The sequence below is a fragment of the Etheostoma spectabile genome, chromosome 5 (assembly GCF_008692095.1).
Source record: "Etheostoma spectabile isolate EspeVRDwgs_2016 chromosome 5, UIUC_Espe_1.0, whole genome shotgun sequence".
NCBI classification, from domain to species: Eukaryota; Metazoa; Chordata; class Actinopteri; order Perciformes; family Percidae; genus Etheostoma; species Etheostoma spectabile.
Window position 1 is genome coordinate 13,513,532 of NC_045737.1, and position 14,024 is coordinate 13,527,555.

Here is a 14,024-nt window from a genome sequence, read left to right on the forward strand (position 1 = left end):
TTTTATTTGCTTTAAAGCCGTTGGATGGAAACACACTTTCACCGGCTTTATTCGCATGTTTTTTTTTTACCGAACTTCAGATAATTTGTTTGACAAGTGGATGGAAACTTAGGTAGTGTTGTACCTTTCCGTCAGAATGAAGCTTCCATCCTTCATCACAGGAACCTTCCTCATGAGGCTGACTTTTCCAAACTCCTCGCTATACTGCTGGCCTAAGACAACCACACACAAATGAGGGTCACACGTGTGTTCAAATGAAGACAAACTGTCTGCTGTCGGTTTGTTTGTGTTGCCATGTAAATTTAAAAAAGAATAAATGCACACATATCACATAACAAAGTTTAAAAAAAAATGAGAAAATTGATGGATTAACTATTGTGCAAACATGAAACAAATGGTGCTTTTTTTTAAACCCTTCCTCCCCTTTTCATTCTCATCTGCTTTCAAATGCTTCTGTTTCATTTTCTTTCCCCAGCACATCTCTGTTATACTCAATTACCTCAGGGACACAGTAATGTTTTGTCTGGATGGTTTGACCTCTGACCTACAATATCCCACCTACTGGTTGCTTGTAAAGTTGGTTATCTAGGAGGGAACGTTAATCTACTTCTCACTGGATGGGACTGTCTGGGTGAAATGTGGAAATGTAAACTGATAGCCCAGAGGAGGAGTTTTTTTTTTTCTTCTTAAATGTTCATGCTTACAAAACAAGTTCAAGGCCCAAGGGACATTCAACCTTCAACTCCTGCAAAATGTGTTTACAGAGTTACAAACACAAATAGAGAGAACGTGGTTACAATTATAACTATGCGTGGTTAAGGGGCTGGAGTTTAGGCAACAAGTTCAAAGTTCGCAGGCCATTAAACTTAAACTCTGCAAACTCTACAAACATCTGGTAACTTTCTGTACATTTCCAAAAGCTTTAAGAATATGAGCGAAAAGCCTTACTTAAATATACACAATTCAAATATGCATGCATTCAAAAGATCTTGTCCCTGTGTGTGTCTGTCTCACCTTCAACAAGCTCCACCAGCTTAAACTCAAAGGGAATCCCGACCGCTTTGGCAAACAGGAAGACGGAGCGGCATGGCTGGGAGTGCAGGTCAAGATACAGCTCCATCATGATGCTTTCTTTGGTTCCAGTGTTCCTTCTGTGTTTTCAGTCCTCTCCTGCAGCGCCTGTTATCCTCTGTCTGCCCAGAACTCCGCCTCTCCTTGCTGTAAGGCTCACTGATTTTTAAATGGTGGCGACAGTTCAAAGTAAGCAGGCCGTCGTGGTTGAGCAATCTGACCTTTGGACTCGGCCTGGGCCAACATTTTGCGAAGATTAGCACACTTTTATCTGCTTGGTTTATCTGTGATTCGGAAGTTCTTTAGAATGATTTCACAGCAGAAGTCAATCATCGTGAAAAGGTTTGACTTGCTATTGACCACATAATAATGAAGACCCTGTCCAATTTTCATTCTACAATTTACACAAAGTACAATTTAATTCCAACTAGTACTACATTATTTATCTTATATCATTACATTATATTTGCAATTCTGATTAATAATCTCAATAATAAAGGCAGGAGTCTCTGTGAGTAAGTCGCTGAGTGCTTTTCATTATGCTAACTTACGCTTCCTCGCGTCCTCTCTCCTCCTGTGACCTGGAAACTCTTTCCCCTCCTCCATCATGGAGGATCTTTCAATCCCTTAAATGCACTTTGAGGAGACGACGAGAAAAGAGAAAGGAGGCTTCTGGAGCAAGGAAACACTGGTGTATCCTACTCTGAGGTCTTTTATCACGTGGCGTGACTTTTAAAGGCCTCACCTCCTTTTTAAAAATCTTTTTAACAAACTTTCAACATACACGTCTGAAGAAAACATCAGAATCAAGCACATGCAGATAAAGCATTGACAACACAACGCTTCACAGAAAAAGACAACAAAAACCGAACAAATTTAATAAATTGTGTATGACTTTTAAATATGCAAGTGTTTGACAATGAGTTTGCTTAAAAATTACTTTACTTTGTGTGAATCACCGTGAATGAAATATCTTTAGGTTTTGGACCGTCAGACAACACTATACATCTGAGCACGTCAGTTTGGAATCTGGAAACTTCTGGAAACTTAATTTTTCACTATTATCTGACAGTAATTAGTCAACAGAAAAATTATCATAAATATAAAAAAATGATTTGCAATCTGTAAATTCCCTGTCTGTCTGTGTGTCTGCCTGTGTGTCTGAGAATTTAGCCCTTGTTTTTTTATTGTGTTTTTGATCTGTTTTACTGCATTATCAGTTGACCCCTTTCCCCTTTGTCCTCAATGTTTTTGTCCATGTGGTGTAATTCCCTTTCCATCTTAAGGACCACAATGGAAACAAGCCTTTGGGCTTTATTCGTTTTATCCTTTTGAACACCTCTTGATTGTTGTTCAATAAAGTTTTCAATCAATCAATCAATCAACCAATCACAATACTCAAAACAGTAATAATCTACAAGTCTAAACAAACAGATCAGTAGTCAGAACGGAAGCAGGACTAAAGTGACTAAAACCTTTATTATTCAGAGATGAGGAGGTGGGATAAACAACACTGATCTTCCCTACTGTGGACTGGATTCGGTTCAGCAATCTGCAGAGGCTCCGACTTCTGGATCAGACAGCTAGGGAGCACATGGTTCGACAGAGCTGGGTGTCTACTGACTGCAGCGTTTCCTGAGAGACGGACAGATCCTCTATTTAATTTTTTTCATAACTATGTTTTTGAACAAATTACATTGAGAACACAACACTTATCACCTAAATTATCTATTATTATTTATAATATAAATGGTGCAACATACAAAACTTTTTCACTCTTGACTTTTTAAACTTTTTAACAAGCATATGTTGACAATTGTGTATATGAGTTGCACGTGTGAGAGAATGTGAACTGTTTGATAGGTATATTTAGTGTAGTGCTGTCAGTTAAACTTCAATTCAATTCAATTTTCAATTCAATTTTATTTATAGTATCAATTCATAACAAGAGTTATCTCAAGACACTATACAGATAGACCACACTCCAGAATTTACAAGGACCCAACAGTTCTAGTCGTCTCCTCCAGAGCAAGCAACAGTGCAATGTGTTATTCACGGCGTTAAAGCAAACCCATTTTAACGGCGTCATTTTTTTATCGCAAGATTAAAACCAAACAACAAGCACGATACTATAACATGTCAATAAGATTCTGGATGGAAAGTTTACTTTTTAAAAATTGCCAAATGGGTCCACTGACAAGACCAAAGTAATCTGTGTGTTTTGTTGTTGTGAACTGAGCTATCATCGCAGCACGTCTAGTCTGAAATACCACGTGATGGACAAGCACACAGCTGATGCCAACTCTCCATTCACTCCCCCTCGTCAAAGTATTTTTTCACCCTTTTATTGATGGACAGTGTTACATTATGTGGGAGATTATTTGCTCCAAGTGAGAATGTTAACGTGTGAAATTGGTCACTACAGTGCAGCTGTGTTCAGCTGCACCGTGTTCTGGGTTTTTCAGATGAGGAAATCAGCAGCAGTGCTCACTAGAGATGTTTCGATACTGGAGTTTATGCACCGATCCAATACCAAATAATAAAGCCCTAAAGAAAATCTACGTTAAAGTAGTTTATTTATGTTGTTTTTCCGTTATAACTGACTGTCAAACTGGATAATTAAAGAAAGTTCTGCAGCGTTAATTGTCTGTTTGTTCATGTTTCACAAAGAGTTTAACCCTAAGCCAGACCGACATCAAGTCACATCACATCATATCACATTCATCCTAGGATAGTAGTATACCGTTATAATAATAAAATATATGACACACTGGTATTGGATCAGTACTCGGTATCGGCCAATACGGAAGTTCAAGTATCGGACTCGATATCGGGAAGCGAAAAATGGTATCAGACCATCTCTAGTGTTCACACCACTGCTATAAAAGACACAGTCCAGTGAAGAGGGATTCCAGTACCTGCAGTTTTGGTCCTCAGCTTGTCTCAGGGGAGTTGTCAAAAGCGGAGCCTGTTCGCTGGGGGGAGCCGTGCTCTCCAGGATCTCCAGCAGCCTTATGATCTTCCACTCAGTCTCGGACGGCTTCTCTAACTCCTGCAGAGGACAGACAACACCAGGGCTTCCATAATCAGAAATCATCTCACTGTTTGAGATACTTCTTATTAAGACACAACAGGCCATAAGGCTAAAGGCTAATTTTTCAGGCCATAATTGACATCTGAATACAAATTGCTAGATGTTTATACTGTATATTACACCTTGGTGACAAAACCAAAGGTTTGCTTATTTTTCAGGGCATTTCTAGGCCTTTATTTGACAGGACAGCTGAAGACATGAAAGGGGAGCGAGAGGAGGAATGACATGCAGCAAAGGGCCACAGGCCGGAGTCAAACCCGGACCCAATGCATTAAGGAGTAAACCTCTATGTTACGTTTTAAACTTGAAACTTACTTTAGTATTTATATATTCTACAGTATAATGTGCTGCTTCATACTTCTACTCCACTACATTTATTTGACAGCTGTAGTTACTTTGCAGATTTAGACAAAACATTTTACATCCAACATTTGATCCACAACATGAAAAATAATGCCAACCTGTTTATGCATAAGGTATGTTTCTTTACTTTTGATCCAGTTTCTCCAGAAGATAATTTTTGAATAAAAAACTTTTACTTGTAATGAAGTGTTTGACATTATTGTAGAATGTTTGTGACTTGCTAAATATGCTTAATAAAGGAACTGAATACACTGGGTGTTTATCTGAACAGCAGAAGGTTACTGTGATATCTGGCCTTCCTGGATTAAAACCAGCCAAATTGAACCAATAACCTATGTATCCTCTCCCCTTTCTGGAATTCAACTGATGATATTTCATAGCCTAGAGTGTGCAAGATTTAATTTGCCACAGGACTTGAATTATCTGTCCAGATGCTGCTGGACGGGACTGTGTGTTTTTACCGTTAGGATGTGGCTGAGAGTGATGCCTGCTTCTTGAATGACGTTCTTTATCTGCTTCCTCCTGCTGTTCTCCAGCTGTAGCTCCGCCTTCAGCTGATCTGCCTTGGCTGTTTTTTGTTGTCTGTCCTTGTCCACTGAGTCCAGGCGTTTACTGTTAGGTAGCAGGGGACAAAGCTCACTGGTGCCTGTAGACTAAGGTTTCACTATTTGGGCAATGTTAAAATATGATGATAAAAACGGGAAAATGTGAAATAAAACCTTTATGAAACATTGTTTTATCATTTATTCATGTTTTAATAACTGTGACCCGGTGTACATTGAGATCACATGTTGTTTGCTAAGGACTGACAAACAAGTCAGACTTTGTTGACACTACTTGTACTTGCATTATACTGTATATTGATAAAACAAGTGCTGCACATATCACTATCAGCCAATGGTTTTTTAAAGGAACCATGGCATGAAAATTTCACTTTATGAGGTAAAAAAACAATAATAAACAAGGCAAGATACTCTTTGTCCTCCTGAGGTCTGTCTCAGATTAAGGTTAAAAGTCTGTTATGAACATTTAACTTTCAATCCATCAGTGTTATTGTGGATTATTTCAGGTATGTTCAAGTGCTTACAGACAATTTCCTGTCTGAAAACACAACACATACAATAAGTGGCTATTCTATCAGTGGGGGTAAAGCTCAGTGGAGAGCATTTGACTGCAGATCAAGAGGTCTCCGGTTCAAGTCCAGATGCCCCCTGTACCAGATTAATATAAATTAGCTTGCATTGAATCTGGAGGGATTATAACGTTCACCATTAACTGAGAATCTGAATCTTAGATATGGACAGTTGAAAGAGAGTAAATGTTTACCAAAGATCCTCTTTCTTGGCCAGCATGCTCTTGTAGGCGACTTGATGGGTTTTTAAGTCCACGCTCAACTTCTGGCACTTCTCCTTTAGCTGCTTCAGCTCCTGAAAAAGGGAAGATATTCAAATTTCCCTCCACATAATGTTTTTATGTTCATGTCCTCTTAAATGTCTGACCTTGACTATACTGACTTTTATCTATGCAAAGTTTGTCACTAGAGAGATGTTTTCAAATCCCAAAGGGGGAGATGTCTGCACTTCCCTTAAATTAGAGATTCAAACATATCCCGGGCAAGCTTGATCAGGTATGTCACTAATCCATAAACCAAATGGTGTCTAATTCACAAAAGCCAAAAAGAAAACCTCCACCTGGAGCATACTGTCTGTACAGAGAGTGAAAACATAACAAATTCTAACAAAAAGAATAAACGATGACATAAAGCAATACAAGCTGCTCAAAAATAAAAAAGATGGGTTCTGACAGCACGCTTTGCGAGACACCCATCCCGCTACCTCCCGCCTGAATCCCCCGTAAGGCTCAAACTATGTTTTTAGCCATCTTGATGCACGCTGCTCTTTTCCCAGTCAACCAGATGCTAGAATGTAGCCCCCGAACAAGTCTCAACCTAATGCGAGCCCAAGCAGCGGTTGTGGGTGAGGCAAGGCCCGACCCAAAGAGTATGTGTGCTTCCAGTCCCTCTTTTTAATTAGTTTACGTTGCATGTGGGAAAACCATGTTAATCAAAATGTTGGAGGTAGGACAAAGAACAGGAGGTTCTATTTCTAACTTTGTGTTTGTTTGCATACTGACAATGTTTCTCAAGATCCATAGATAAATGGGAACCTGTCCTTTACCAACAAAACACTCTTCTGAACAGATATAAGAAATGCAAAACAATGTAGTAACCCCTCCTAACAGGAGCTGGGGGACACTGGATATGGAAAACACCTTACATCCCTTCATTAACACAAACTGAAAAACGAAGAACCAAGGTGAAGAATTTTTTTTTTTAGTTTTTTTGAGCTGCAGGTTTGAACAAGGCCAGTCACTCATTTGTAGAGGAAAGTTTGAAAGAAAAAGCATCTAAACCTCTTCTCTGACTGAAGGCTTCTATCAGTTTGTCACACGTTCTTTGCTAATCTGCTACATGTCAGAAACTGGTGTAAACAAGTGATACGCCTATTCTCCCATCTATCCTTTACCAATGCTTAAAACTATTCTTACAGCGGGGGTATAGCTCAATGGTAGAGCATTTGACTGCAGTTCAACAGGTCTCTGGTTCAAATCCAGATGTTCCCTAAATTTGGATTTAGAGTTGCCCTGTCAAAAAGGTTCCTCTTACATCTTTGATGGTGACTCTCTCCTGGGTAATCTTTATGAGCTCTTTCTTCATTTGCTCTCTCTCAAAGCAAACGTCCCTCTCTTTGTCTTGCAAGACATCTTTCTCCTTTGCCAGGACCAAGTTTTCATTTAGCAGGAACTGTAGCTGCTGCAGCCGCTTACTGTGAAGAGCTCTCTCCTTCCGGAGAATCTTTGAGGTTTTCTTCTCAACGCATAGGTCCACAGCATGCTGCGCCTCCACAATCTCCCTGTTGTTGCAGGACAGGGGAAACATTTACTTATGAACATTTCTGAAGTACAATCAAACATGGAAAAGGTCCCCTGCGGACGTGACACAAACTGTCAGTTTAACTTTACTTTTCCCTCTCCAACTCTAGTTCATTCATCAGGCTGTCGATGGCAGCTGTGTGCTCTTCTTTCTGACCAGACAGCTGCTTCTCCATAGACTCTATGTTGGACTGCTCCTGCATCAGCTGCTTCAGCCGCTCCTCCAGCTCTTGCTGTTCCTCAAACTTTTTCACTAATGGGAAGAAAGTAGAGGATGCTTCTGCTTTGTTCCAGAGAAAATCTAACAATCACACTTTTAGCAGCAATTTCAAGCATACTGAACCCATTAAGGGTTTTTCACACAGGGATGGACACTTGGCCTGCGTAGTCGTCTGGATCCGCGGGGTCTCACTGCGCTCATGTGAAGGACAACGCACTGCGATTAAACACCAGCGGATCAATGTGGGGTAACCATGGAGATCCTGTGCACTACTGTATCCTTGCAACTGAATGAGATTAGCTGACTGTGGTATCATATATGTATCTTATGTATCGTGTTTTTAACTAAAAATGTTTTCCATCAAAACAGACCAATGGCAAGGGATGCAAAAAATCCATGATATGTACTTCAAATGTCAGACTGACTGACATGTGATGTGTATTGTTTCTCAGAAAACAATTAGTTTGTAGAAATGGTTCTCTATGAGTTAGGGCTGGGTAACATATTGATTTTATATCAATATTGATATCTGGCGCTCCTATTTTTGATATTTTGATTTTGGATATCGCAATATCCTGAAATGACACAAGTGTTGTCTTTTCCTGGTTTTAAAGGCTGACAGTGAGTCATTTTCTGAACACACCAGACTGTTCTAGCTGTTCTATTAATTTCCTTTACCCACATAGTTATTATATCAACATATCTGAGATTATTTATGAAAAATATCAATGTGTTAGTATTTTTGAAAGCACCAATTGTCAACCCTACAATATGAATATCGAGGTATTTAGTCAAAAATATTGAGATATTTGATTTGCTCCCTATAACCCAGCTCTAGAAGTGTTAAATTCCACTTTTGTTTTTGTTAAAGAAAGACAAGAAAATCGCAATACTTTCAAATCGCAATACAAATTGAATCAGCACCCATGTATAGTGAAAGAATCAAATCTGGACAAAAGCATATCGTACCAGCCCTACTTTAAACAAAGAATCTAGTCTGAGTACATACAATTATTACAACTACGATTTTCTGAGTTTTTTAGTTTTAGTTTCCATGATTTTACATTCATTTGGCTTAGGTGTTGCCCAAAACGGCTTAGGTGCTGCATCTAAACCTATTGGCCGGGAAAACGCTGCTGTATGAAAAACATTTGTACTGACTCACCCATCGTCCTGCTTACTGATTTAAGTCCGTTGATCTGGTCCTGCAGCTCCTTCATCTTCTGGCTGTGCTGCAGCTGCAGTTCCTCTCTGTCCTGTTGGACCGCCTGCTGCTGACTGCTCAGCTGCTCAGCCAGCTCTTCAACCCTCTTCTGTTTTACAAGCACGAAGCCTTTCAGGGACTCAGTGGCGTCTTTCTTGTCCTTCACCAGCGTGCTGTACTGGGAGGCCAGGTCCTTATTCTGCTTCTCCAGCTTGTCATATTTAAGATGACATCTGCAGATTAAAAATATATTTATTATCCCTAGCATTATAAGACTTAGGTGCAGCACCTAAGCCATTTCTGGGAGCACCTAAGCCAAATAAAGTCAATGTGAGCATCAAAACTAACTAAATGACACTCCAATACTCAGAAATACTCTTACTAATACCTCTAATGATTGTAGTAATTATTTGGCAAGTTTTGTCTTTAGGTTTTTTAAATGTATTTATTAACTGCTTTAGCTTTTCACACGTTTTAGACACAGATATGATCATAATAATAATGGTGGCAATTATGTCAAATCTTTTTTAAATTAAAAACATAAAACTGTCTTCAGGGAGGACCTCTAAACCCTTTCACCAAAGATGCGCACCTAAGTGTTCAACAAAACATCAAGAAAACATTGTTGTTATATACTGAGATTTAAAATAAATAAATAACTGCACTAACTGCTTCCTGTATCCAAGTTTTATAATGTTAAAATTGGGATTGAAGCTTGTCCTTATTGAACATCAATAATGAGGTCTAAAGAAGGGATCTAGGAACCAGTAGCTGTAAAAGGCCCACAAAAAATCCATGTTTTTTTCATGTTTTTTTTCAGGATCAGTAAAGCATAAATGTGAAAATGTTAAATATAAAGGCTTCTCCACCCCATACCATCCCAATTTTTGTATATATTTTTAAATCAAATTAGCTGATGCAAAATGTGCAATAGGGAAAAAGCTGTTGCTCTAAAAGAAATAAAAAATAATAGCGTATATGAGACCAAGATTGACTGATGAAATTGTGTTTGAGAGATATCAAAAGTATTCATTGTTCCCTGCATTTTTCATGCAGACATTTGCAGGGTCCAGCTTCTCAAATGTAAAATTGTCTGCTTTTGTCATGTAATACTAAATTGAATGTCTTTGAATAGTTTAAGAAAAACACACATTTCCTTAGGCTCCGGGAAGTTCTATTCAGCTATTTATTTTCGAACAAAACTGTTGGTTGCAGCCCTAGCTGGAAGAGCACAACACTTACAGTGGCAATCCTTAAGATTTAATTCCTGGTTGATTTAGTATTGGTATTGTGTAAGTAAGTGGAAAACAGTGTAACTGTGCTGAGAGTTTAGCAGTCTGGAGCATAGAAACAAAATGAATGTAATTTTATTTAATTGTGTTTCTGTGGTCTGGAGTCTTGTTGTTGATAAATGAGCTTCAAGTTTTCAGAATTGTGTGCATAGTTAAAAATTGTCACACCAGACAAGTAGCTAGTTCCCAATACTGTAATTATATAGCTAAATATTGCAAGACTTTCATCACCATTGTAACATGTCACTTATATTAATTCTGTTTTTTAAAGCTAGCAATATTATATTTATTATAATGTATTTATGTATTTTATTGCATTTACTTTTACAACACTACACTTAATTAGATTAGATTTGATCATTAGATTAGACTCAACTTTATTGTCATTGTGCAGTTTACAAGTACAAAGACAGCAAAATGCAGTTTGCATCCAACCAGAAGTGCCAAAAAAAAAATGTGTGCAATGTGATATACAAAGTATTGACAGCTGGTGCATAGGCAGGAAAAGAAATATACTGCAGTGTTATAAGAGCAGAATAAATACGGCTATGTAATATGAACAATGTATGAACAGAATAAATATGGCTATGTAATGTGAACAATGTATGAACAGAATAAATATGGCTATGTGATATGAACAATGTATGAACAGAACAAAGCAACAGGGCAATTCAAAGTGAGTAGCTAACCTAAGTCTAAATTGGGGTTGTATCTAAATTGGCTAAATTGGTTGATTCAATTAACGTTACATAGCTAAATATGTTAAAATTATAATGTCAACGTTGGTCAGTCAAGTGTAAAAGATTAAACAAGTACACATTATATAACTAACCTAGCTACATTTATATAGCAAGCATTCTTTGATGTAGCTAGCTAGCTAGTTATTTCCATTGGCTAACGCTAGGTTAACGTTGCTAGCTAGCTAAGCTAACATTACCTCTCCAACTGCTCTTCCAGATATTGAATTTGTATCAAATATAACGAAGTCTCCTCCACAGAACCGATTATATCCGCCATACTTATGTTTTTGTATTTTCCTGTATATCTTTCTGGCTACGGGTTGTTTATCTCCGCTTAAAGCTAATCTTCTTGCTACTTTTCAAAGAAAGTTTCCTAAGAAGAGAAACGGTTGCTACGGAATGCTGCTGCCTTTAAGGACTGCTCGCAATGTTCTTCAGTTTTCAAAAATAAACTGACTATGACCAAAGCTGTCCAGACATAAATATTGCAATATAATATTAATAAAGAAATATTTAATTTGTTTCTACGAATATAATATAGATACTCTAGTTGTTGCTCAGGAATGGTGCCTTCAGGGACTGCTCGATAAGTTTTCTCTTTTAAAAAAATAAACGAACCGGCATCAGATTTCTGGTTCAAACTATTACTATTACAACTCTCGTATTATATGTGACTTCGTGCATGTATCTTTCTTTAGTTTTGTAATGGGAAAATTCCATTAAAGCATGATTTCATATGTCCTTCTATAATATGCATGTGTTGATTAGTCATAGATTCCCAAATGCTTTGGAGGGTGTAGGATTTTTGATTCTCTCTTTGTGTGTCCTCCCTGAAGGAGAAGACTGTTTGTCTTTGTCCTTGTAGCACTTTGTAATATCTGGTTTTAAAACGTATAAATAGCCTAAACTTTATCATAATTATTTATCTCATATTGCACTGTTTTTTTATTTTGTTACTGAACACTTTTGGCTGCATATTTCTGACCCAAAAACAAACACTGCGGTGTGGATGATATAACAGCAATATCACTATGACAACAATAACATACACATATAACCTAGACAAGAGGAAATACTAAACGATTAGATTGTATGTCAGGGCAACCTAAAAATCTGTAATTGATCAGTTTATGGTCTAAGTCTGTTCTATTAATGAACAATGTAACGAGGTGACTGATCTAAGTGGTGTTGATTTCTATTTTCATATGCAGCAACATTCACAGGCGACTTGACGGGTATTTGTTTTATTTTTTTTGCATGCTGAGTCTTTTCATTTCCTTTGTAAGGACCTTGAGCATGTCCTTCTGCTCTGAGGCACGGGAGGAAAAGCAACAGGATCCATCTCTGCTAAGCCTCCGCAACCATGTTTGGATCTGTAGATTTGATGCTTAGCCTGTGCGGCACCGCCCTCCTGCTGGTTTTGGGAGTGCTCGCCCACGTTTTCAACCTCGGGGTCATGCTGGTGCAGCAGTGGAGGTCCGGAGGTGTGAAAATCTTAATTTTGCCTAGCAACATCCTGCTGCAGATCTCCACCTTGCTCCTCGTGGCCTCGGTCTGGGCCCGGGTGCTCGGCCAGCCTGTCTTCTTCTGGGTTGTCCTGTCCGTGTGGCTCAGTAGCAGCTCCATCAGCTTCCGGTCTGACGCCTGGTTGTGCGTCTTCTAATGCATTAGAGTTTAAATCTTTACCTCAGTTTTCTTCAGAGCGTTCAAGGAGAACATCTCAATCCTCCTGAACGTCAATCTGGTGGGGACCTCTCTAAGCTCCTGTCTGATGTTCAACCCGTTTTTTCTACCTCTATTTCCAAAGCAAAACTCTTGTTCCAAACATGACAGAAGATGGTGCTTGTGTCATTAGGAAGCCTCTGGGTTGACGTCAATCTTTATGGGATCATCTTAATCTGCTATACCTTACCCTGATGCCCATGATGACTGAGGCTGGTCGTCTACCTCTCCAAACACACCTTGTCCATGCAGGAGAGGCAGAGCAGCTGTCACACTGCCGTGTCTGCTGGTCTGCAGTTTGACAGCAGCTCTGGTGTGGGTTCACTCCACCACGCTGCTCACCATCTCTCTTCACCATAACCTAAACTTTATTCCATGCGATCTTTGTTTCTGGGCTGACATGCTCTTCCTTGGCTTGTCATTTTATTGTGTGGATCCTTCTCACCTGCTCCAACAAAAAATATAAAATACATATTTTATATGTAGGCTATATATATATATATATAGTATATTTACATAAAAAAGGGATTTAATACTGTATACTATAACTAAAATTTAATTTGTAAATAAGTATTTTAAGATAATGTTTTTGAGCATTTTTAAGCCTTTATTTATAGAGAACAGTTGAATACATAAAAGGGGATGACATGCAGCAAAGGGCTGCAGGTTGGAGTCGAACCCATGGCCGCTGCTTCGGGGAGTAAATCTCTATATATGGGCGCCTACTCTACCACCTAAGCTACCCAGGTACCCGGAGGTTATCTTATTTTGATAATAGTTTGATCATTTCCATAGACGTAAGAGCTTCAAATGGGCCTTTGAATCAGAGCTACAGTGTTGGCAATGTTGCTCAGTCAGTCAGTCTGCACTTTAGTCCAGAACTGAAATGTTCCCTAACTTTTCTGTAAAGGTTTTTCTTTTCTTTTTTAAATCTTCTAAGAAGCTTATAGCTTTGTGGGGCCAAAATGCTGGACGCTACAACTTTAAAGGGCTGTGTAAGGGTTAAAACTTGGTTTTAGGATTAGGTTAATTCTATGGATTAAGTAAGGATAAGGGTTAGGGTTAGGCATTTATCTGGGATGGTTGAGGTCAGGGTAAGAGGCTAGGGAATGCATGTCAATGGCGTGTCCCCATAAAAATAGTGAGATGCACGTGTGTGTGTGCGTGTGCGTGCGTGCAGTTGTGTGTTTAAGGCAGTGTCCATGTTGCTGCAGTTCCTCCTCCTTATCAACAGAGGTCAATAAAGGCCTCTGTTGAGGTCTGAAGTTCACATCGTTCATGTTTGAATGTGTGCATTCAGAATTTTGTTTACCATGGAGACTCGGAGGTGTGTGTGTGTGTGTGTTTGTGTGTGTGTGGGTGTGTGTGGGTGTGGGTGTGTGTGTGT

At 38.8% G+C, this 14,024-nt stretch overlaps 2 protein-coding genes, 1 non-coding gene and 1 pseudogene across 3 annotated transcripts in view; 2 read left to right on the forward strand and 2 right to left on the reverse strand.

Annotated features, from left to right (window-relative positions):
- Window positions 1-1,284, reverse strand: part of gstt1a (glutathione S-transferase theta 1a) — a 5,433-nt gene extending 4,149 nt beyond the window's left edge. Inside the window, exons 1-2 of the mRNA XM_032515602.1 lie at window positions 1,015-1,284; window positions 125-212 (exon numbers count right to left, since the gene is read on the reverse strand). Of these exons, the coding sequence (XP_032371493.1) occupies window positions 125-212; window positions 1,015-1,123 (197 nt within the window). The 5' untranslated portion in view covers window positions 1,124-1,284. The remainder of the gene's footprint in view (window positions 1-124; window positions 213-1,014) is intronic.
- A 999-nt stretch (window positions 1,285-2,283) lies between these two features.
- Window positions 2,284-11,457, reverse strand: LOC116689171 (cilia- and flagella-associated protein 157). Its single transcript, XM_032515590.1, has 8 exons — window positions 11,113-11,457; window positions 8,845-9,116; window positions 7,550-7,712; window positions 7,194-7,440; window positions 5,855-5,955; window positions 4,990-5,140; window positions 3,990-4,123; window positions 2,284-2,706 (listed from the first exon to the last, which is right to left on the reverse strand). Exons 1-8 carry the CDS (start codon window positions 11,190-11,192, stop codon window positions 2,688-2,690), a joined length of 1,167 nt encoding a protein of 388 aa, XP_032371481.1. The 5' UTR covers window positions 11,193-11,457; the 3' UTR covers window positions 2,284-2,687.
- Window positions 7,079-7,150, forward strand: trnac-gca (transfer RNA cysteine (anticodon GCA)). Its single transcript has one exon. It is a non-coding gene; the product is annotated as a tRNA-Cys (tRNA).
- An 821-nt stretch (window positions 11,458-12,278) lies between the features above and the next one.
- Window positions 12,279-13,103, forward strand: LOC116689377 (uncharacterized; annotated as a pseudogene).
- The last annotated feature ends 921 nt before the right edge of the window (window positions 13,104-14,024 follow it).